At 39.6% G+C, this 25632-nt stretch overlaps 1 protein-coding gene across 7 annotated transcripts in view; it reads left to right on the plus strand.

Annotated features, from left to right (window-relative positions):
* The window catches only part of Cntn4 (contactin 4), a 993738-nt gene that overhangs the window by 900081 nt on the left and 68025 nt on the right, over nt 1-25632 (plus strand). For all 7 annotated transcript variants that reach the window (NM_053879.2, XM_087655634.1, XM_087655636.1 and 4 more), the window contains 1 exon segment: nt 7396-7523. In NM_053879.2, coding sequence (NP_446331.1) covers nt 7396-7523 — 128 coding nt within the window.

Here is a 25632-nt window from a genome sequence, read left to right on the forward strand (position 1 = left end):
CATAAGAATTACAGGTCACTATTCTGGGATCAACCTTCCCTTTGGGGTGATAGAATATTGTGGAGTTAGCAGCTTTTGTCATCTGCTGCTAAAGCCCCCCCAAAGAAAAGATTCAGCACTTTTAAAGGTCCCCTGTCCCCAGACTAGTTTTGATTTACAGGGCTGACAAGGTCAGTTCTTCAATGGCTGCAACCCAGAGCCTCAAACTAAGAAAGAACGATTCAATTTATCTCCTAAGTCCAGATATGCTCCTGTCCCTTCTGTATCTGAAACCTCTGATGACTGGAAAGGAGCAAACACTTCTGTGTGCTGCCGGTAATTTACTGTGTTGCGAATTAGATGACCTCTCCTCATGTAGAGACAATTGAGTTCCCTGTCACACCCTTGTTTTTATTACTTGATACTTTATCATTGTTGACTTTTTTTTCTGATATTATCAGTGATGTCTTCAAAAGCCTACTGGTAGGTCATGACTGACCTATTCTAAGCCAGGAATGGATTTCCATTTTTCAATCCTTTTTATCTAGTCTTATCACTATTCATAAGCCTTAGGAGGAGCTCAGAGTTCAGAGTCAACCTCAGGGTCAATCAATAACTTAAAATGGAAAAGCTCAAGTGAGATGTAACACAACAGAAACTGTGTGATCTCATTGAAAGGGGTTATCGGGATGGTTCAGTGGTTAAGGGCACTATCTGCTCTTGTAAAGGAGCTAAGTTCAATTCCCAGCACCTACATGGTAACTCCAAACCATCAGTAACTCCAGTTCCAGGGTCAATACCTTCTTGTGACCTCTACATTCGCCAGAAATACACATGATGCCATAAATAGATGCAGAAAAAAAACTCTCATAAGCATAAAATATCAAATAAATAAAACATTTTAAATTTCCAGGAAATTTAATATAGAAATAGTCTTTGAAGAACTTGCTTGGTTTTCTTCTTCAGTTTTGAAAATTGGCATGGCATCTGACTTAAAAGAAAACAAGTGTCTAAATAAATATTAGTATTGGGTATTATCTCAAAAGTTCTTTGAGATTGTCCAGACATCACCTCTAACAATGAGCTTTTTCTTAGCTCATAAAAACGTTCCATAAAACAGGGATTAAGATTATGGTTCAGCAGAGCTTCCAGGGACTAAGCCACTACCCAAAGACTATACATGGACTGAGACTGGGCTCCAACCGCATAGGTAGCAATGAATAGCCTAGTAAGAGCACCAGTGGAAGGGGAAGCCCTTGGTCCTGCCAAGACTGAACCCCCAGTGAGAACGGGATTCTTGAGGGGAAGGTGGTAATGGGGGGAGGATTGGGAGGGGAACACTCATATAGAAGGGGAGGGAGAGGGGGTAGAGGGATGTTGGCATGGAAACAGGGAAAGGGAATAACATTTGAAATGTAAATAAGAAATACCCAATTTAATAAAGATGGAAAAAAATTAAAAAAAGAAAAAGAAAAGATTATTGTTGTCAGTAGAAACATACTTTGTGTCATCAAAGTATGGACACTGAATTCAAACCCTTAGTCCTGTGCAAAAGTCAGACTTTGCAGTGCATGTGCTTGGGAGCCTGGCTGCAGAAAGAAAGGAAGAGACAAAAGGACCCCTCTGTGAGCTCTAGTTACAGTGAAGGACCTTGTGTCAAAAAATCTAGTAGAAAGCAATTGAAGAAGTCACGTGATATGGCCTCTGACTTCCATACACATGAACTTACATGTCCATGTATGAACAAGTATATTATACACACACACACAACACACACACACACACACACACACACACACACACACACAAAAACACCCACAAATTCTATAAAGCAAACTTAAAGCAACGGGTTAACCTGTGATCTTAAAGCTGTTCAATGTAGAGATAAGTAGCCAAACATATGGTCCAGCCATATAGAAGCAAGTGTGGGGTCAGGTTTCTCTACACTCAGTGCTCTGTGGCTACGCTACCATGATGAGCACTTATCAGTTTGCTCATAATGTGTTCAGGAGAGGCAGCTGCCATCGACTCGTTGGCAGAAACACATTCCCTGCCTGCACTCTCATATCCACTATTACCTGGGCAAGGTCAGTAGTGTCTTCGGGAGACTGCATTCTTCTACTTTTATGGGCTGAAAACTCCATTCATGGTGTCTGAAATTATTAGTTCATGTATCATGGGTTCCTAACTGTTGGGCAGAATCAGAAGCTCAACATTGGCATAATCTGTGGGCCTCTCCATCTTTGCCTCTCTTAGTCTCTTTGTTTGACCTCCCCCAGAATTGCTTTTTCTTTTTACGTGAAGTAACTGCCCAAACTTCTAGTTTTATATCTTCCAAGTTCAGCAATTCATCAGAAAAAGATTCTCAAAGAGATTCTGGTTTTGGTGGCCTGTGTATTCTTCAACCAACCACTGTAATGAAGAGAACAGGCTTTCCTGTTCAGACAGGTTTGCACTCTACTTTTCATACAGGTAGGGGTATAAAAAACTCTTTTCTTATTGGAGAAGTAATGGTCAATCCACTCATAAAAATGTTTGGTCTATAACATATGTACAGTGTTTCCAGATATGTTGTCATGTAGAAAGCATTATTACATTTATTGAAAATGTAAGGTGAAGGTTATTGTGCTAGTTTTTTATGGAGGGGCATGAACAAACATCTTATTCCAGCTAGGACACAAAAAATAGTTCAAATAAGTGACACCACCAAAGGTCAAGTTTTTGAAGTGATGAACTCAAGGGGGTTCCTTACAGGTTTTCTGGGGGGGGGGGGCAGGGATTGCCTACAGTGCAAAGACTCAAGAGCAGTTATAGCACAGAAACACTCACTAAGGATGGGTGGCAATTCAAGAGCTGCAATACAGGAGCTCTCTGCACGACTTGCACACAGCTCTACAGATCAAAGAGGATCCTTCTCCCAGCAGTTGGGCTGGCTAGAGTTTCTTCCCCAGGCAGCTGCCTCCTGCTTTTATAATTGTGGGAGGGGCCTTGTTATGGACTTGGAAGGTTGTTCACTTTCTAAGTCCCATGAGCCTCCATCCAGGAAGGAATATTTCAACTAGCAAGGAATCGTCCTATGACAAAGGTTTGTTATCCTGGGTTATTAAATACCATGAACGTTGCTCATTTACATTGCTATTCTCTGATGACTTAGTGTCACCCATATGCTTTGTTAAACATTGTAAGTCGCAGGACTCCAGATGGCAGAACTACTCACCACTTGTTGTCACCTAAGCAATTCTTTATGGATACTTGAAACATTGGATGGGAAGGGGTTGGGGTGGAGGTGGAAGTGGGAATGGGGGTGCAGAGCTCCACTGACAAGGATACCTAGTTGGTACATTTGGTACGCCACACATTTTTCTAAATGCTGCAAAACTTACCAACAACCTAGAAAACATAGTTGTTAATAATCTGCTTCCTCAAATCAAAAAAAGGTACAGAGATACCACTTTACTCGAAAGGACACAGCTTAAGAACAGGGGTGAGATTTAAGTTCAGAATCAGAATTTGTCTTCTTAGTCACTGAACTGTATTGCAAGGGAACCGTTCTGAGAACAACAGAGTGCCCTCTAATTTGGATTGCACCAAGGTAAAATAAGCAGTCATAGCAAGAGGACATGATTTAGTGAAGGCTACTGAAGTTCTGCTCCATACAAATGATCCCCCTCACTGGCATCCTCTTGTGTAAATTCTAATATTTCAAGTCCCTTTAAAACAAATTTTTTATTTACCTCTTGGTAAGTAATATTGGTGCTGGTAGTGTGGGGGGCAAGGTACAGAACAGAACCAATGGCCGTCACTGCGATAGCAAATTGGCTTAGACTAATCTCTACTAGAGGCAAAATTTTCCTTCTCCCCAGAGATGGGTTCCCTCAAGTCTTCTTCATTGTCAGAACATAAGGGGTAAGAAGGAGCCTGAGATAGCCTTGGTATGCTTCTTGTTATCCTCCCCAAAGACTAAGAATCCTCTAGGCCAAAATATCAGTACTGAAAAGGTTGAGCTGCCCTGCCTTTGAGCATAAACAATATGGTCATATTATACACTTGACATGTATCAAGGGTAGGCTAGGTCCCATGGCATTTTCTGGGAAATCCTCTATACCCTTCCAGACTCATAGCATTTTCATGATACAGTTTAATTTGGGCAATAACTTTAGGATTTGGGCATTAGAATGATACTGTTTTAATTGAAACAATCTATTAATAGACCTTTGTGCGTTGAAAGTGTCCCTGTGTGTTTACCAGGTTCCGGGCTCATCTACCTCATGTTAGATGAATTCAATTCACATCCAAAACGTGAATGCTACCCTATTTACTGAGTTATCATATGCCAGCATTTCTCAATTTCCAGCAAATTGTCTCATAAATAGGAATGTGATTAAATCCTTGAATGCTATTTTTGTTATTATTGAGGTAATTAAAATGTGGTCGCCACTCTGCTTTTGTTAGTACATCTGCTCCCTGATAAAGAAGGACTCAAATGCTGTTCATTGAGCAACTGTATATGTTTCTCTGGGTGAGTAAGCAGAAGGCCTCCTGTTTGCATCTTTTTCTACCAAGGCTTTGATTTAGCTGGAGCAAGTATGCTTTTGAAAATGGTACACTCGAAATGTATATAAGAAATACTCAAGTTAATAAAAAAAAAAGAAAATGGTAGCTTTGAGGAATTTTATTACAGGACGTAGTGACTATATATAAAAACCAATAGGGACTTCATCATTAGCTACTACATTTTTTGCATAGTAATCAGTTTTTTTCGGACATTTTGACACATGCACATGATGTGTTTTGATGATATTCACTTCCTGATTACCCTTTCCCCCACTCCTACTCCAGCTATTATTACTCTTCCTTTTCCAAACTGTCCCCCACTTGCACTTTCAAGTCCTGGGTATATGAATCAATGAGTTTCATTAAGGTTATTTACAAAAGTATTGGTAATGATTTTTTTAAAGGAGCATGGATACCTTATTGATACTTATATCGTTAGAGAAAGCATCCCCCTCTTTCATATATCAATCACTGACTAAGTAAAAAAAAAACACAAAAAAACGGTGAGCCCTCTTCCATAGCAGATGCTGACAGGGTTTATATGCCCAGTACATGTGTAAGTGCATTACCTGACTTTATTGTGTGATCATCTATTGAATATTAAACACGACTGGTTTTGGTTCTTACATCCTATTTTGCCTGGATGATTTATAAACGGAGGTCCCCAATGAGCAGTTCCTCTTTTCTTTGTGTTGCAAAATAGGACCTGTGTCTAATTTTAAGGCTGCTTTCTCTTGTGTCGTTCTGAATTCAAACGACTAACAACCAGAGCCATTGCTGAGGGCAGGTTTTGGTTACTTTGGAAACTCTGCTTTAATTGAGTCTCCATAGGCTTTGCAGCTTGTAAAAAAGTGCCGAGGCAGTCCTCTCAGGCCAGCTGCCAGGAGCCACTGCCATCATAATGGCCCTGGTTCCAACATGACTTTTACCATTCACAAGAGGAGCAAGCTCAGCTCAGAAGCCACCGTCCCTGACTCCAGGCTTCCATCAGAAAGCAGCACAGACACCATCCACTCATACGAACCACCCAACCATAACACCCTAACTGCCTCTCTGTGCCTTCTCTGTTGATTTCAGATGACTCGGTTAATTTGTAGGCTGATTTGACTGCTCTATAAAATGAAAGTACTGAAGAGGATTTTGTAGAATCCATCTTCCCATATACAGAAGTGACTAAATAATAGTCCATTGCTTAAGATAAAAGAGGACAGATATCTTAGTAGTCACCTGTAATCCCAGCACTGGAGACAGAAATACAGGCCAGCCTATACTACATACTGAGTCTCTTTCTTAAAAAAAAAAAAAAGAAAAGAAAAAAAAATATCAATCAATTAATTAATAATCAGCAAAACCAAAGGATGCAAGACACTGTTAGCTGATAAACACCAGAAGAACATGCTAGAAATCCCACAGAATGTGTTCTTTCCATGATCCAGTCAGGTTTGTTTACTAGATTCCATGTCATGGACAAGGAGGCCTAAGGTTACGAAGATTAGCAAGCGGAACTGGCCTGTGTGATGTGTAAACACTCAGCTTTGTGATTCCAGCATCCTCTGATGAGTTTCTGCACATTCTAGCAAACTTGTTCATAATCTGGAACACATCCTTGGAAGAACTATAGCTTCATTATCCAAAAGATAGTAAACACAGTGTCTGCGATATAGTAAATTTAAATCTCAGTTATGTTTATTTTAAAAAATTACCTAGTCAAACATTCTGTTAAGTAAAGCTCTGCCCATTCTAGGTTCTTGGCTGAAATATCTACCAGCACCCAGTGGCTTAGACAAACTCAAAACCCCCATAACATATGCCGGTTCTTAGAACTTATAAACTCACTCATTCTACTGCTAACAACGATTTACAGGCATTTATCCCACTCTATTCAGTATGCCGGATTCAAGTTAATCATAAGATGAGCACTCAGAAGATGCAGGACAAGGAACAGGAACTGACAAATGGGGAGGTAATGACCAAGTCCGCCAGAGTAGCAAGTCTAAAGGCCTGAAGGTAGAAAGAGATCTGAAATACTTTAGGAAGTTTTAGGGGATCAGTATGACCTAAGGTTATTTAAGACAAAACATAAACCAAGTAATAGTGTGTGTGTGTGTGTGTGTGTGTGTGTGTGTGTGTGTGTGTGTGTGTGTGTGTAAAAGAGAGAGGGGATGTGGGGGAGAAAGAAAGGGAGGAAGACAGACCGATAGACAGATAGATCATGAGGAAACGAGGGAAGATCACGAGGGCGCATGTATGGAGGCCGGGGTAAATCTAGGGTATCATTCCTCACATGCTACCACCTTAGTTTTTTTAAGATGAGGTCTCTTACTCACATGGCCCTCACTGGGCAGGCTAAACTGGATGATCTGTAGGTCTCAGGCATGCGCCTACCTCTGCCTTCCCACTGCTGGGATTAGAAGCTCATGCCACCCAACCCCGCTCTTTTCACATAGGTTATGGGAAGGGAGCCCAGGACCTCACAGTTCCATGCCAAGCATACTACCAACAAAGCTATCTCCTCGACCTCCTTTTTTAAATTTTTCATTAGCAGTTTTACAACTAATGGTGGTCTTCAAGAGTTCCCTTTGCATTGTTATCGTGGAAAGAGAAATACTACAACCAATCTAATAGTCATACTTGTTGTTCTAACCAAAATTTGAGGCTGTTTTTAGCAAGAGAAATAGTGAACGTATTAAACACATTGCACATCCCAATAATGTTTATGCATATGTAGACAAACTTCCTAAAAACAGACGAGGCTGTCAAGTGATGTAACTATGATTTATAGCGTGAAAGGCAACAGAATGACAGAAATAATTTCTCACGAGATAAACATCACAACATTTTCCTTATTTGCTTTGCTTTCAGAATTACCATTTCTGAAGATGGAAACCTCAGAATCATCAATGTCACTAAGTCTGACGCTGGAAGTTATACCTGCATAGCCACTAACCATTTTGGCACTGCCAGCAGCACTGGGAATGTGGTTGTGAAAGGTAATGGCTAACGCAAAGGACCCATGTGTTTTTACTGCTAATAATAGAATCTCCAGACGTGGCAGCATTCATATTAATATGTATAGATATCACTGTTGCTAGATTAATTCATCACAGCAAGCATGATATGATTAACAATGCTTCAAGAACCATTGGTAATGAATATGATTGAAAGGCTATCTTATTCCAGCATCGTCCAATACAATTTCAGAATTACAGCCATTGTGTCTATTATAGTATTGTAACAAATGTTATCTGCAGTCCTTTAATTAAATTTCTTGCAAGTCTCTATAGGTTTGAAATTCATGTCTAGAAACCCTGTGCTAACAAATTAAAAACCCATGATTCAAGTACTATTTTTAGCAAACATTGTTTAAACAACGACACCGGCGGTTTTACAAAGAGCTGCCCTGGGTATTCAGAGATACGGATACGGCTCCTCCAAGTAATAAAGGGTTGTGATCACCTGTGTGCTTTGCTTAAGTCACCCAGCCAACCTTGTCAGTTTGAAGGAAATAAAATGTCCCTCATCTCTTAGTCTGGGTGCTTTATATTTCATGACTGAAACTCCTTTATGCTCTTAGCACAGTGTATGATGTGAGACTGTCCCAACACCAGGATGATGGCATTGCTCGGAGTGCTCAGAATTATAAAGGATGAGATCTTAATTTACATTTCATTTGAATTTCTATCACCTCCTGTCTTGCACAGTCAGTCTTAGAATTTTTCAGTTGCAGGAAACCCAGTGGTGCTTTGACTAATAAAAATAACACTCAGTGTGGTAACTTGTTGAAGGTCACCACAAATGGTAGGACTTAAGGCCAGAAATCTGACCCAAGTTCTCCCGGGTTCTACAGGGAAAATTGGAGACCATTTTTTCCTGCTGATACTCCATGCATTCTGATGAATTGCTTCATATTCTTTCTTACTGACCTATTTGTAGCTTCCTCTCTGAAGTAAGACAGCCCAAGGCAAGCTAAAATATTCAGAAAGAATATTTACCTCAATTATAACTTAAGCATGAAGCTAAAAAATTCACCTAATTATATATGTCAGGGTCATTGGAAGTTGACAATTTGCTGTCATCTTGAAAAGCCTTTTTTATCATGAATGTATTTATCTATACAGATGGAGAGTTGGAAGTCAGAGAGTATTAGTTAGAGGTAGATCTGTATTTATCTAGACTCCAGCTATTTTGGTTTATTAATTCTCCAAAGCAATAGCATAGGCATATGCCTGTGGGTTCACTCTGTTTCACAGGGAAAAGGAAAAAGAGACTAGCTAATATTTATAGCATAGAATTCCAGCTAGAGACCTTTGGTAATGTATGGTTATGTCAGCTGCCAGAGGAGATTTAGGGATTGACTAGGACCAAGATAGAGAGCCCAAGATTTCCAAGATGGGAACTAGTCAAGTTCAGCCCTGTTAGAGTGATGGTCCTCTTATATAGATATAAGAGAAAACTAACACACCATGTTAAATAATGACTAAAGGCCAGGATTAAAAGTTGAAGAGATGTGACTTAAATTTCATTTCTTTGACTTACAATCTCTATGACCTTGAATGTGATTAGTAGCCTATGTGGAGATAATGGACACACTGGCTTCTTCACATGGTTCTGTGTCTGTGATGATCTACATTAAGTGATAAGCACCGGTGCCTGAAAATAGTGGTGGTTGTTACTGTTACTGACATTGTTGTTATTTATATTCTAAGACAATGGCTATGTACACAGTCTATACCATTGAACACTTAATAACGTATCTAAGCCAGTAGAGTAATTAGAAAAGGTGAGTGAGTTAGAGGTTATAGACACACAAACACAGATGTCATTATTTCCCTGCTGCACTGTGGAGAATAGGGTATCTTCTCATCAGAACGCACACTCTGGAGATGCCACCAGAAAAATGAAGAAATTATTCCCAACCAACTGTTCAATTTTCTGCTGCATTCTTGTTTAGTGCCACAGAGCAAAACTTCCACATATACCAGGATGAAGAATATCATGTCCACCTCATATTCTCTATAAATATAAATATTGCTGAAATAATTTTTATGCATCTTCATAAACAAATTTATTTCTTGCCATCTAATTAGATGTGAGTATTAATTCCTCAAGTTCTAATAAGTGCAGTTAAATGTTTTTAATTTTAGTAATCACGTGTTTTGATGTGTAATAGGAAAACAATAGTTTTTGTCAATAGTAATGAATTAAAAAATAACACTGTTAAAACACATTTAATTATGTCGGCATACATATAAGAGTGTTAAGCATTCATTGTTATAAGAGAATATGCCGAAGTACTCAGGGTGGTGTGTGTATGGTTGAAGATTGGAACTTCACCTTCAGAGATGTGTTCAAGAGAATTCCAGTGGAGTTAGAAGGACATACGATAGGAATCAGCTATCTTGCCTATGGTGATCAAGGGTGTCTGCAGAGAGCTCTCTGGCTACAAGAACTGGGCTAGGGTGCTGCCATCAGTAATGTGCTAGTCTCATAAGCATGAGGACTGGGGTTCATTGCCCTGAATACAGATCTTATGAGCCAGGTCTGGTGACATGCACATGTAGTTCTTAGGCAGGGAGATTCTCTGGGGCTCTCTAGGGCTCCTCAGCCTGCGAGTTCAACCTACTTGACATGACACTGTCTCAAGAAAATAGGGTGGACAACTCCCAGAGAACAGCATCTATTCTGCCTCTAGCTTTCACGTAAATGTGTACGATGTACATGCTCAGCTACTATATATATATATATATATATATATATATATATATATATATATATATAAAACTAAACTAAAACTAAAAACTAAAAACGTCCACTTTTCTGCTTGTTTATTTTTTTTGGGGGGGTTCTTTTTTTTTTCCGGAGCTGGGGACCGAACCCAGGGCCTTGCGCTTCCTAGGTAAGCGCTCTACCACTGAGCTAAATCCCCAGCCCCTTCTGCTTGTTTATAATACCAGCACTTAGAATGCTAAAGCAAGATGATCAGTATTACAAGGCCAGCCTTGGCTTTATAGAGAATTTGAGGCTAGCCTGAACTATAAGAGATACTGTCTTAGGAAACACACACACACACACACACACACACACACACACACACACACACACTAAAATTTTCAGAACAACATGAGAAAAATGGACACCTGCAAGAGGAGAAACATGGTAATTTAAAGAGACAAGGCAGGCAAGCTCACATGTAAACAATAACATCAGGCTGTCACAGCCTAGAAGCCTGCAGCCCACTCAAAGATCATGTAATTCAGTGGTCTCTCTGGACTTGGTCACTGGCACTCAGATAGATCAGCTTCTACCCAGGCCTCTGTGCTGTTATGATATGAAGGTGAGGGTATGAACTTCATTTGTTCGGGAGGGTCACAGAAGATAAGAATCCTGGTACCTTAAGTACAGTCCAAGGTGGTTAGGAAACACTCGTGTGGCAGTGCCTGTGTGTAGTGAAGACTGCCTATGCTCACAGGTTTTACCAAGGACATTAAAATAACCTGAGAAATACAATTGAGAAATCCGCTCCATAAAGCACAATAAAGGCAGAGCAAAGCCGTTCTGAACTCAGCATGAACTGTACCATGTACTCAATCCCCCATCAAATACTCCAAGCCCACACCTTTAGTGCAACCGTAGCCATTTAAGCCTGGAGTATGACATATTGCTGTATTTTAATTCACTTTCCAGATCTACAAAGAGACTGATTCATCAGAGAAGGTGCTCTCTAACCTTAAAATGTGCTTGTGTTCGTTTTGATCTCTTCATATGTCTGGGATTAGAACTCTGGGAAGGTCAGGCATCAGGACACATTTTCCTCCTAACCTTTTTACAATAATTGTGTCATTAACCACTCGTTTAAAATTCAATTCTCTTACTCACTACCTCTGGCCCAGTTATTTGGAGAGAGGCTGAGGGTAGGTATTTTCAGACACAGGATCAGTAAGTAGAGAAGAGGGCACATTCTCTACGTGAGACAGGAGATTTAAAATAAATCCCTAGCAAGTATCCAACTAGGGGATAAATATTCAAATTATGCATGAGCAGGCTCCAGACTGCAGGATTCTGACAGGTGCCCAGGAGACTCTTGATTATCCTCCCACTGTCTGAATTTCTAAGTTTTGCTGATTTTATTTTTTATGCTAGTTGTAGTATATTTGGAATTTAGTTTGCTGTTTGACTCTGAGCAAGAGCACTTCACAAGTCAGACTCCCCAATCCTAGCAGAACGCATCCTACTTACCTTTTATCAAAGGTGTGCATTTATGATTGTCAATGTTACTAAGAGCTATGAGGATGGCTAGCTACCTTTATATGTGGTATTGGACTTAATGTACTCACATTTGTCTTCATATCAGAGGTAGCACTGTGCTATTTTCCATGGCAGGTGCCTTAGCTACACAGGTTTTATATGACAAGTCTTTTTTTTTTTTTTTTTTTTTTCGGAGCTGGGGACCGAACCCAGGGCCTTGCGCTTCCTAGGTAAGCACTCTACCACTGAGCTAAATCCCCAGCCCCATGACAAGTCTTTTTAAATCTCAGGCCTAAAGCAGAGCACCTGAGCACCTGCGGTTGTTTGTCTGCGGTGGGTGGACAAGATAACCATGGTGATAACAATCCTGTCTTCTATTGATCACCTCCAGGGATCAACATGAAATGCAGGCTTTTAAGCTATGGCTATGACTGCCATGGTTATCTGGTCGCAGTCCCTCCAAAGGAACCTTGTGTGACCGTAGTTAGTGGTTTCAGTCCATGTTTTGACAGCCATCCTCCTACAAATGAAAGACTTTGTCTTTGTCCCCTAGCAAGTGAAGAATTGGTTAGAGTACTTCATGGGAATGCCGGGCTTCTGGCCTTTGCCCCTAACTTCTGCAGCATCACATTGAGGGAATAAGATCTGAAAAACAGGGCATGTCAAATGAGAATTCCAACTGATCTTTATGCTTTCAGGAGCTGAAGCATTATGAATTTGCACACTGTGACCAGTGGGTTGTACCCAGTCATCTGCTCGCTTGTGTCTACCCCAAAGCTAAGAGTAAACAGTCAAATGATCAGCTGGTTAGGGGAAAGAAATATGATAGTTTTAAATGCAGAAATTTTATGAAATCAGTATTTTAATATTTATAAATTAAGCATATTTAGAAGTCAGGCTTTTAAAAAAGTCATTTGCTTTTAAACTGTAGCAAGAATGTAGAGTTAAAAAGTTGTGTTAAAATATAAACTTTGCCTCTTGGCCTCCAAGGCCTTAAGTATTTACTGTTCCGTCCTTCATATATATGTGGATCCTTTCTTTTGATAATTTTTCCTTAAATAATGCTTTAAAGATTAGTGTGAGACATATACTGTACCCCGACCATGGACAGTTCTGCTTGCACCTCATGTTAATCTTGTGTGCTGGAAATTAGTCTCACTCCAGAGTCAGCAGAGTGAGTCATAATGTGGACATATGTTGGAAATACAGAGAGGCAACAGGTCATTACCTGTCACAGGACAATAACTTTGGCCAGTCAGTAAACAATGTATTTGGCTTAATTTTACAGGATTTGTGGAGCTTCCTATAGTTTAAACAAACAAAAATTAGTAGGGTGGGAAGAACCTACATGTGAAGCACAGTCTCTGGGATTCTGTAATACACAAGCTTTCCACCATGACCAGTTCAGTCTAGCTGAATTTGTGCCACACACTTTCCCCAGGGTGCTCCTTTAAGAATGCACTGATGTTTCTTTTGAGATAGGCCAACATAACAGTTTAACGTAATTTCACCTGAATGCTAAGAGTTTAAGTCATTACATAGAATCACAACAAAACAAAAAAATTAAATTTTCCTTCAAAGATCTATGCTAGAAGTGAAGTTTTCTGTAGGAATTTACTCAGACCCAATATACTCCCACAAAAAAAGTTAATTTTGCTTTCTTTGCAATCCTGCAGACTAAAGGTACTCCGGGGATTGAGTGAAAATTCAATCGATTGTTTCCTTGCCAGACACAGTGATCATTGGTCACCTCATCAAAAGTTCATTCATGTCATTCATGTTCAGAAAGAACAGCTTCCTTTACATTCATTCATTCGTGTGTGTGTGTGTGTGTGTGCATGTGCGAGCATGCACACATGCTCACGTGCATGTGTGTTAGCTCTGTCACATACATACATGTATAGGAGGTATATGCTTACATGTAATCATATAAGTATACATACATGTGGTGGTTTTAGTAGGAATAACCCACATAGACTCATGTGTTTGAATGCTTGGACACAGAGAGTGGCACTTAGGTGACATGACTTTATTGGAAGAGGCGTATCCCTGTGGAGGCAGGCTTTGAGGTCTCCTATGCTCAAGCTACGTGCAGTGACACAGTCTCTCCTTTCTGCCTGCGGGTCACAACACACCACTCTTGGCTCCTCTAGCATCATGTCTGTCTGCCTGCATCCATGATTCCTACCCTGATGATAATGAACTAAACCTCTGAAACTGTAAGTCTGCCCCAATTAAACATTTTCCTCTGTAATAGTTGCTCTAGTCACAGTGTCTCTTCACAGCAATGAAACTCTAAGGCAGCACACATAGAAAAAAGAAAAAGAAAAAGAAAGATTTCCAGCACCATAGGTTAGGTTATCTATAGCATCTCCAGGATAGGTGGTGTAAAATTCATCTTCTGTGTTATCTCCATGGGACATTGAGAAATATTAACCATCCTCTGAATAGAGAGATGGATGGAAATACAGCCCTTTCAGTTGGAAAAATGAGAGGGGGCTGCGTGCAGAATGTTACATGTGATTTAAAAAAATAGACCACCTTTGCCAGGGAGCTGTGACCTGGGAACTGTTCTGTCCCCTTACATATAAAATTATTCAAGACTTTGTCAAGATTTGACTGGGGATCAATCAGAAATCAGTAACCAGCAGTGACATTTGGCTACTTAATACACAACAAAAGCTTTTAACATTAGACCCTTATAACAGAATACATTTTGACCTAATTAGATGTCTTCCACTGGAACCAATTATATCCAGGCAATAATTAAAGGTCTTCCTAATAGGATTAGCACAATTTATGACCCAATGCACCTAAAGTAGGAAGGAAAACTTAGTTGGTTAAAAGTGCTAAATACTGATTATGATAGATCCTTCCATAGAAGGACAGTGGCCAGGCCATGTCAGTAGTAGATCCTACTGGCATCTACAAAGTAAGAGAAAGTGTGGGCAGTTGTACCTCATGTTCTGCCCATGTTCACAGTAGTTTGACATGTTTGGAAATCTAATGACACAGGACATCATGATTTCCTATGACATTCATGGGGACCTTGAGAACAGCCATAAAGAATTCACAAACTATCTGACTTTAGCAATACCAGCTATTAGACATAGTGATTCCTTCTTTTAACCAAACCACTCATAAAAGAGATCTAGTAGCACTGAGATTTAGATTTATAAAGATTACATGCCATGAGACCTGGTAGACTACCCTTGGCCTATGAGAAAATCAACATCATTTGACTTGTATTTCTTTATGCCCAGTTCTTTCATGCGAAAGCATCTAGAACAAGCACCAAATTTTTCTTGGGTGTATTAGACACAGCATGAGTCAGCCACTTAGAAAGAAGCAGCACTGTAAGCAGTAGTAGTCATGAAAATGCACTTTTAACCGACTTATATATAGTATTAGCAAAAGATAGCAAGGATTTTGTTGCTGTGCATAGTAGGAAAATGGTGCCCAAACACTTGGAATGCTATCGCACACAACCTGAATAGATACTTGGATATCAAAATTTACAATCACTGTGGACCAGAAATTCTATTTTTGGGTATTGACCCTGGAGAAAGTCTCAGATGGATGCTCTCTAGAAATGCAAAGAAAAAAGTAACACAAGCCATTTCAAAATCCAACAGTGCATGAAGTATTATTTAATTAGTAATGTATTGTGGCTATATACCAAGTTGGTAATATAAAATAATGCCACATAATTTTTATACAGAGAATACTGATGCAACATAAATCATATCTGTCTACAGAGAAGGGGTCTCATGTGTTCTTATATAAAAGTTTTTAGCTGTGTTATTCGTGATCTTTTGGCATGGAATTTTAAATAAATATTCTTAAAGGAAAAGGTGACTATACATGAAGATGTGTTGAAGACTGCTAATTCCAGAAGCGTACATATGAGTATTGGCAAATGGTTGCTCTAGTTCTGAGACATCTCACATTTAAAAGGTCAGATCCAAACTCCGTGCTGCATCTGACATCACCCTCTGATGAGGTCTGAAATCCTCTATTTCTTGCCGGTATATTGTAGACCAGACACAACTTTTATACCAATGATATTTAACCAGCTCTGTACAAATGCTTTCTTTTACAGTTAAAAAAATGTAGGTTAAAATAATGGATTATTTTTCCTTAATGAACATTTAACGCCAGAATTAGCCAAACGAACAAACAAGCAGAGGCAACACAATATGACTCTGGAGCTTTATTAAATGTGAAGCACGCAATTAATTTCTTTTCCAGCCATTCAAAGACACTTGTGTCGTACTGATCCAGTTTAATTGAACTTATTACCACGAGCAGATAATAAGAAATATATTGAAGATATCCATCTGGCTTGCGTTGGAGAGCTCACATTTCATTCTTCCTGACTGTCATAGACCATACTAATTGCCTCATTTCAGTTGGTTTACAATCAGTATGATTTAGCTATTAATGTGATAAAATTCTTACTGGAGAGGAAGTTGATATTAAAAGCATAGATCTCTGACCTACCTCTGCTACCTCTTCTGCGCATATCCTCAACGTTATTAAAGTTATATATTTTTAAGCACATAAATAAAGATCCATCTTTCTCATGTGCATCTTTTTTAGGCTACATCAGTCATCTTTCCACAAAGCAGTTCCTCTACCAAAGGAGTGACATGGTTTATGTGGGGCTCTTCAGTTCATTAAATGTTTATTTCCTCAGCAGAAATGGCTTTAAATGACTAACTGTTTAATATATTAAAAGAAGAGCAAAATTAGCCATCCTGTCTGCTGCTCCTTCCTCTGAACTTCATGTGGTTTCTCACTTTGTCAGATAGGCAGTTGTCATGGGCACGCTCAGAAGCAGAGAGTGTATCGTGTGTGTATGTTTGTGTTACGTCACCCCCTCTCCTTTAGTTAGAGAGGTGGCCTCACAGTTAGGGATGTCACACCTGCTTTCAACTCTGAAAGAGAAGGCTTGGTGTCTTATGAACTCTGAACCAGAAAGGAAATGTGTCTGAATAATTCACAAGCGACTCTCCCCTTCCTTCCTTCCTTGGCATCTGTTTTCTGCACTAGAAGCAAGATGGGTATAACTCTCCCAAAGGAGCAGCCTCACCAAACCATGATTGAATTTCTCTGGCTGTCATAGGCAATCAGATCTTAGAAAAACACCCAAAAGCCTCTAGGCCTTGAGGTTAAATACAGAATCAGACCAAGATGAAAGCAAGCTAATTAACATTTCCATCTTCTCTCTGGGATTTGCTTTAACAGAGACTATTTTTAAACGGTTAAAACAGTTGTCTCTGTTATATGTCCATTTGGGGACCTGAAAGTCAGTTCTTGGGTTCACAGTATAAGAGAAGAAATGTGGGCAGAATGTCCAGAGCAGCAGTGATGTTTCCCATGGCCTTCCTGCAGGTCTATAATCAGTGTGCAAAAGTGCAAGGCCTGTTATTAAGTGAAGATTAAGAGCATCTGCTTTGAAGATTTTCCAGACTGAAAAACACATCACCTGTCATCTTATTGGCTTTTCCCCTTTCCTGCTTCAGAAGTAGAACTGCTTGTAAAAGCAGGAAAAGCTTTGGTTCTACTTTGTACAGAGATTCTAAGATGCACACAGTCTAACCAACGGTGCCGTTTCCATCCACATGTTCTTAAGCCTACCACTGTCATTCCTGACACCATGTCTATCTGTCTGTCTTGGCTATATATACAGTGTAAGAGGAACATTTGATCACTGCTCTTTGCCTCAGCAGGTCTTACTGCATTAAGACAAAGACAAAGAAGATTTAGAATAATGTTGTGAAGGAACTTCCAAATTCAGTTCCAATATATGAGGCAACCAAAAGGCACCGAGTATCTAGCCATCTCTTTTGTAGGTTACAATGAGTCACAACCCCAAGCATCAGAACAGAATGAGAGTTTTCAAATAAGCATACAAGTCCCAGCTGTTTTCCAATGCCACATAGTCAGGAGATTTGGAAGTGGAATCCAGAAACTTTTCTTTTTAGCTAAGTTCATAGGCAAGGTCTAAACTGAGCAAAAGCTACAAGGCTCAGAGTGAATGCTGTAGATTAGATGGTAAGGAGAGGCAGAGGTGCATTCAAAGAGCGTGTGTCCTAATGTTTCTCATTGCTATGACAAAACACTACACAAAAACAGTGTAAAGAAGGATGGCCTTCTTTTGGCTCACAGTGTGATGGTCTAGTCCATCATGGAGGAGAGCCATGGCAGCAGGAGTTTGAGGTCATAGGGCATGTTGTTTCCACAGGAAGCAGATAGATAAATGCTACTGTTGAGATTGCATTGCAGTCTCCTTCTTGTCAAGTTTGAGGCATGAATTCATGGATTGAGAGTGCCCACACTTAGAATGGATCTTCCCTCCTCAATTAACCCAATCTATCAGTCCCTTTCAGTCACTCCCAGGGGTTCATCCTCTAGGTGACTTTAGATCTTATGAAATTGGTAATCCATATTAACCATGACAACATGCAAGGGATGTGGAGGAAGGAGACACAGGAAGTAGCTGTGAAAGGAAAGAGGAAAGCTAAGCAAAAGCAGACATTAATCAATAAAATCCCTAATGTTATGAAAAGTAAAAAGAAGGGACTAAAGATGCCTCAGAAACTAAGAGCATCGAATCGGTAATCATGAAGACCAGAATTTCCTTGGATCCATGGGCTGATACAAAAAGCTAGGTATTCTCCCAAACATCTGTAACGTTAACTCAGAGAAGTGGAGGGGCAGCAAGGTTGCTCCGGCTCCCTACTTTCCAGATTAGGAAAGAAACCATGAGTTTCAAGTTCAGTGAGAGATCCTGACAGAGATGAATAGGTAGAGAACACTAGATATCTTCTTCTGGTCTTCATGTTCATGCTATACACACACTAATATATGCATGCTCAAAAACTCCCACACAGAGAGCAGAAGGGTCTGGAGAGATGGCTCACCAGTTAAAAGACTTGCTGCCTTGGCAGAGGAATCAAGTTTGCTTTTCAGCATACATATCAGGTGGATCACAACAGCCTCTAACTCCAGTTCCAGGGAATTTGATACCTTCTTCTAGACTCCCTACATATGAGTGCATAAATCCACACAAACATGCATACATGTTTAAAATAATAACAATATACCAAGATAAAGAGTTAAAAGCAAAAGTAAAGTCAGGCAGAGAAACTTTAGGTAATGACCTAAAGATGAGAGACTTCCAGAATCTACCCTGGAGACATAAAAAGGAAAATAGGCTGAAGGAGACTGTGAGGGGAATCAGAGTAGCAGAGGAATGTGGGAGATGAGAGGAGGAGGAGGAGGAGGCAGAATCACAAACATACAGTCTGCCTTTTAAAAAAAAGCCACAATGATGTCTAAAGCCTTGTATGCTAATTTTAAAAGTGTTTTAAACCTTCAGGGAAAATACAATGCAAAGCTGAGGTGAGCTCCCATCCACAGGTGAAGGCACCAAATGACTGCCAGGTACACTCCAGAGGCTGACCACGGCAGAGGAACAAGTGATTTTTACCTTCTTGTTAATAGAAATAAAACACATTCTATTAACTGGAGGTGGGTGATCATGACATCAACTCCACAGGGAATTTTTACATCTTTGAAGAAAATTTAGTAAGGAAGCAATTAATACATACAGAAGAAATTTGCATTATGTATTAGCATAGAAAAATTTGTATCATTAGTTATGTAAGGAATCTATAAGTTAATTATTTACAAAAATATAAGCAACAGATAGCCCCATCATTCAAAAAGATCCATAATCTTTAAACTTTTTTTTAGAATGATTTATAGGTATAAGCAAATCTATGTCAACCAATAATGAATATCTGTGGACTGTTAGCACCATCACCAAAAAATGATACTAAGTTCAAGCTTAGGAATTTCATTTTTCATTAATCTTTAAACATAGATTGACTTTAGGGTCTTTTATTTGATATGTGTAATGCCTGAGTGAATGTACACCATGAGCATGTAGGTATCTGTGGAGGCCAGAGAAGGCATCAGATTCCTTGGAACCCAAATCACTGGTGTTTCTGTGCTACTCACTGTGTGTGCCAGGAACTGGGATTGGGTTCTCTGCAAGAATGGTAAAGGTTCTTTACTGGTGAGCAACCTGGCCAGATCCTACAAGAATAGAATTTTAAGTAGTAGATTAAGTTAGCTTTATTTTCTTATAAAGGTGTTTATTTCATCTGGCTACGCAGAAAAACTTCACTAAAAGAAAGGAAAACCTTTATCATGTTTCAATGGGTAAGATGAGAGTAAAGAAGGGGCAAAGACTAGGTCACATGTGTCACACCAAAGCTGGTTAGAAAACTCTTTTAGTCCACTCATAATGCTGTAACAAAATACTATGGATTGGGTAACTTACAACAACAGAACCTTCTATCTCATGTCTCGGGCGTTACTGGTAGATTTGTCATGTGGTGAGGGCCTAACCACTGCTTCCAAGATGTCACTTCTTTGCTTCAAGCCCTGAGGAGGACCATTGCTGCATCTTCATGTGGTCCAAGAAACAGAAAAGTAGAAAGAGGATAGACTTCTTCCAGAAATCTTCTCAGGGAGGAAATTAATTCACATAGCTAAGCCACTTTGTACATCCACACTTAAGAAGAAAAGCAATAATAATTTGTTTATGTATGTGTATATATGTTTGCGTGTTGTATGTATACTTGAGTGCAGAACCCAGAACAGGGCGTTAGATTCCTGGAGCTGAAACTGCAGTTCTGTGAGCTACCTAATATAGGTTCTGAGAATCAGACTCAAGTGGTCTGTTTGAACAGCATGTGCTCTTAACCTCTGAGCCATTTTTGAAGCCTCGGGTCTACCTTTTAATATTGTTGTGTCACAGGTTAAAGTTTCAACGTGGCTTATGTAAGAGACCAGCAATGTCAGTGGTGAAGGGAGGTGTCTAGTTATTACTTCTTTTCCTCGACCTTTTCCTATTGAAATCTCTTATCAGTAGCACCGGGCATAGCTGATAACATGCAGAGTGAATTCTGATCATATGAATCACTAGGGGATAGATTAAATGACAGAATCAGCATTCAGAATTACCTTGAAAAGATCATCTTGGGAGCCAAATGTGACAAGTTTCATTTTAATCATCATAAATATAGATTCACATCCAGGTTCTAAGCTCCTGATGAATTTCAGGGTCAGGCTTGTGTTAGAGGTTTTAGTTGACCGTAAAGCAATTGATAGCTCAATTACACTGTATGCTTGCTAAAAATGCAAATTAAATCTAGAATGTAATACAGTATCCTAAGCAAAAGAGTGAAACCTTTAAAATCTACCAGAGCACTAGGGGCAATAAAAGCCAGAGAAGGAGGTTGCTTTTATTTCCAGATAGACATTAAGATTTGAAATCGGCTTAAAGAGTAGCATCTGGGATAACAATAAAAGGAGCAGCTATTGGAAGTCAGGCTGGTTAAGCCACAGAAGACTCACAGATGGTGGAACTGGGGCAGGGATGGGCATTATTTACAGACATTTAAAGAGCTATGAAGCTCTAGGTGACCTGAGAGGGCAGGAGCAGAGGAGATGGGAGGGAGCTACAGGGGCTTATTCATGTCAAGCGAAAGGTAAAAAGCTGCGAACAAATAGGCCACTGAAAATATAAAATTCCCAATTTTTCTACTGTTGTTGACATTCATTTCATACTGGACCTCTGCTCTGGGGAAACACTTGAAAGAATCCATGCATCAGGGGGAAATGTGTGGTCTGAGCGGCCTGTTGCAGGAATTTTCAATTCATCTCAGCATTCTCAGGACCTTCCCTGAATAGACATTGACCTGTGTCCCCTCCCATCTCTGTCTCCAAAGGACTAACAGCCCATAATTTTAATCTTTGCCCTCGAGTTTTCTTAGCCCCTGAGAGATGTGTGCCCCTACTTATAATTGACTTTGTTTTCTTACTGCAGACTCTTATGGAACTTTCTCCTCCCTTCTGGCATCAATTTCACCATTATCAACAATGTATTGTGGGTTTTTTTTTAATTTAATTTAATTTTATTTTTTTATTATTAACTTGAGTATTTCTTATATACATTTCGAGTGTTATTCCCTTTCCCAGTTTCCGGGCAAACATCCCCCTCCCCCCTCCCCTTTCTTATCGGTGTTCCATAATATGGAGTGATATTGTCTCAAATAACATTCTCTAAAATAGTCGTGGTTAAAAAGTATCTCTTTTATGTTTAATCATGTGTGGGGGTTTCATGGAGTCCAGTGAATAATATTCTGTTCAAATCTCTAGGCTTAGAACCAGTTGAGAGTAAATCATGCAATTAGGCAGATGCCAATCATAATTAGCTGTGTTACTGTGATTATTTCCAGTTATTAAATTATTAGGTAAGTCTAAGCTGTCCATGTTAAGGATGTGAGAAAACTGGAGAAGTAGATGTTTCAATTCTTTGTATTATGATGCCACACTGAATCCTCATTTCTCTCCAATGTCTATAACTAGAGGTAGAGGTAAGAAAGAAACTCAGTTATCCACATGGATATGGGCTTCCCAGGAGCAGTATATGGTTAATTGGGACGAGAAAACACAAGTCATTATCTCTGAGGAATCTGAAGCAAATGGAGGCAGGTTGTCACCTCTCACCAGGAAACAAATTAGTCCTGTCTTTAGAAAGGCTTTGCCTTTCCCCAGCTGCTGACTGGGGATCCTGTCAACCATCAAAGCAAAGGGGACACTGTAGATTAGTGGTATTGAAATTATGGTCACAAGACACCAGCGAACCCATTTTTTCATTTTGATGAATATTTCTAACTGATTGAGTAGTGTGCTTGAGTGACATGGTGTACGTGAAGCCTCTGCTTCAGAAAATCAAGGTGTCATTTCCCAGTTGAAATCATTAGTGTACCATCTTCTGCAGAGAAGTTCTTGTGTAAAATGAGGAAAGGCTGTAAATTATAGACAAAGAAACTCTAGCTCTTGGCCAACATACCTTTGTAGACTGCTGTCTGGGTAAGTATACAGTTCAGCTTTAGCAGGGGAGAGAAACAATAAAACAGAAGATACCATGCTAGGTCATGGGTAAAACCTTTAAAAGGTCTGACTTTCTTTGCCTTCTGGGTAGGTAAGGTAGTGTATGTGTGAGCCTGGGTAGGTACATACATGGCATATATGTAAAGGCAGAGGACTGTATTAGGTATCTTTTCTCAGGTGTCATCCACCTTGATTTTTTATATTAAACAGACATGAGACTCACTAAGTAGGTTAGATTGGCTAATCAGCGAGTCTAGCCTGGCTCTGCCTTCCCAGAACTGGGATTATGTATATGCAAAAACATTCCTAACTCTTTTTCATATGCGTTCTGTGGGAAGAACTCAGGTCCTTGTCCTTTCAAGGCAAGTACACTACTGACTGGCCTGTTTCCTCAGCTTTCAACACACACTTTGAATCTCTGTGAATATAAGAACAATTGCAGCAGAGGGGAAAAAACTGGGATCCTTTCTCTGTACTTGGCCCTGGATCTGTTAGTGACCGATAGTATGAATTGTAAAGGGTGTGTCTTCCAGACTCCAGCTTTCTCATGTCAAATATGAAAAGCCTTTATCATGGAGAGTTGAAGTCTCATAAATTTCTATGAAATCATAGGAATGAACCATCAACACATTCCCCTTTCAAGTTTCTTTGTAAGTCTACAAAACAAAACAAAACAAACAAACAAAAACAAAAACAGAATGTCTATCTGGAAGTATCATTCCGCTTCCTAGTGAAAAATTGGATGAGACATCTCATGTGCAAGAGAGTTGCATGATGGGAACATTTATCTCAAATGAATTCACATTATGATCTCTGAAAGGAAAGGAGAAAAATTACTATTTAAACAGTGTGGGCAGTTTTACCCACCAGTCCGTCTTCAAGAGGATCAAGTTGCCACACTGAATCAAATTCCAGTGTTTGATGACATGCTGATCTTATTCAATACAGTCTCCAAACACAAATAGTTATTCCATCTTTTTCTCTACTCACAGCTCATCAATTCAGAACTCCAGCAGCTGACCAAATAGCACATCCTCTAAACATTTGTCTATGCCACTGCATGCCTAGAAATCCACATAAAGCCTTCTATGGGTATTAGAGTGGCATTCCACTGCTGTAGCTCTTCAGGTCAGGAGTTCTGCCTCAGGATTCTGTGCTGTGACACATCATAGTGTGGCTGAATGAAGCCTGTTGGCATTTGGAGACACAGTGAAGGTCACCCTATATACAGCCAACCTTTCTAGATCATTCTGGGTAAATATATGTATCATAAGAGCCTTTCTTCCAGACATAAACCTCTGGTTTATACAAACACACATGCACATACGAACACACACACACAAACACAACACACACACACACACAAACACAACACACACACACACACACACACACCAACACGTACATGCACCCACACAATTGAACATGCATAGTTAAGAGCATTTGTACCACACACACTCCAAAAGGAAAACATGGCATCTTTTAAAATGCATGATTGGATGCTAGGTGTACTGGTACACACCTTTAATCCTAGCACTTAGGAGGCAGAAGCTTGTGGATCTCTGCTAATTCAAGGTCATCCTCGTCTACATAAAGAGTTACTGAACAGCCAGAGCTACATAGTGAAACTCCTTTTTGAAAACAAAACAAAAACAAACAAAAAACAACTACGAAAAAATAAAAAACCAACATGATCAACAACAAAAATCACATGATCGGAAGTCTAAAGAGATGGATTGGCTTAAGAGCAGTTACTGTTCTTATAGAGGACCCAAGTTTGGTTCCCAACCCTCACTTACAACTTCATTCTCAGACCATCTGATACCCTCATCTGGTCTGTATGGGGAGGAGGAAGGAGTTAGAGGTTTTCACTGGAGTATAGCCAAAGAGGCATGAATTTTTACATGGGCCAGGCTTGTTTTTAAATTCCACAGCTACTATTCTTGGTAGATCTTGTCACATGGGACAATCTAATCATTAGGAGTTTTAGTATTCTCATCTATAAAATGGGAAATTTGTCCAATTACAAATATTGGAATTCTGTGTATAAAATACTTAATAGCCTCTTAGTGTCTTACCAAGTACCTGCTTGCTATACATGTATTCTTTTTACCTTGGGCACTATGGTTTCTACTGCTAATTACCAAGGAACAATATCTCAAAGTGCATGCCTTTGTGTATTGGTACACTTCTCTAAACAATGCACCAAGATCCATCAGTGGTTTTGTCTCAGCCTGGAGATCTGAGAGATTAATCATTCCCTTCCTGGGCTAAAGTAAACCATCATTATATAGCTGCTCTTGTATTTATGTTGTTTACAGCCACGCAAGTATTATGACAGCCACAAATCAATGAACTCAGCAGGCAAAACTGTTCCAGCCTACAGTGTGGAGTGCTTTTCACTAGCTCTCTTAGAAACCAGTGTCCACCTGCTCTGAGTCCTTCCTGCTATGCAGGACAGTGATGTGGGCAGCTGAGGTGTGTGATTGATCTTTGAGTGACTTGTAAATTCATCAAGGTGCAGATATAATTTCTATGTATCTGATTAACCTTCTCTGTAAGATTATCATCCCTTCTGTAATGCCAGAGACTTATTCTTCATTCAGAAAGATAGATATCAGCTCATTTTAATCAGTAGCCTACAGAAGGTGTCACCTGGCTTTGCCTGCGGTTAACTGTAATGTCTGACCCAGACAGTCCTGTCATTTGTCAAATAACTTGGTTTCATTTAATGCTCGTGGAAATGAACTTGCCTTTATTTTAAGACATTATGAAGAACACATTAGGTTAATAAGATGCCTGTTGTTTTCTCTATAAGGAGAGAATACAGATATTTTAAAAAATCCTTTCCCATCTTTATTATACAGCAGAAGCTTG

The sequence above is a fragment of the Rattus norvegicus genome, chromosome 4 (assembly GCF_021556685.1).
Source record: "Rattus norvegicus strain SHRSP/BbbUtx chromosome 4, alternate assembly SHRSP_T2T, whole genome shotgun sequence".
Taxonomy (NCBI): domain Eukaryota; kingdom Metazoa; phylum Chordata; class Mammalia; order Rodentia; family Muridae; genus Rattus; species Rattus norvegicus.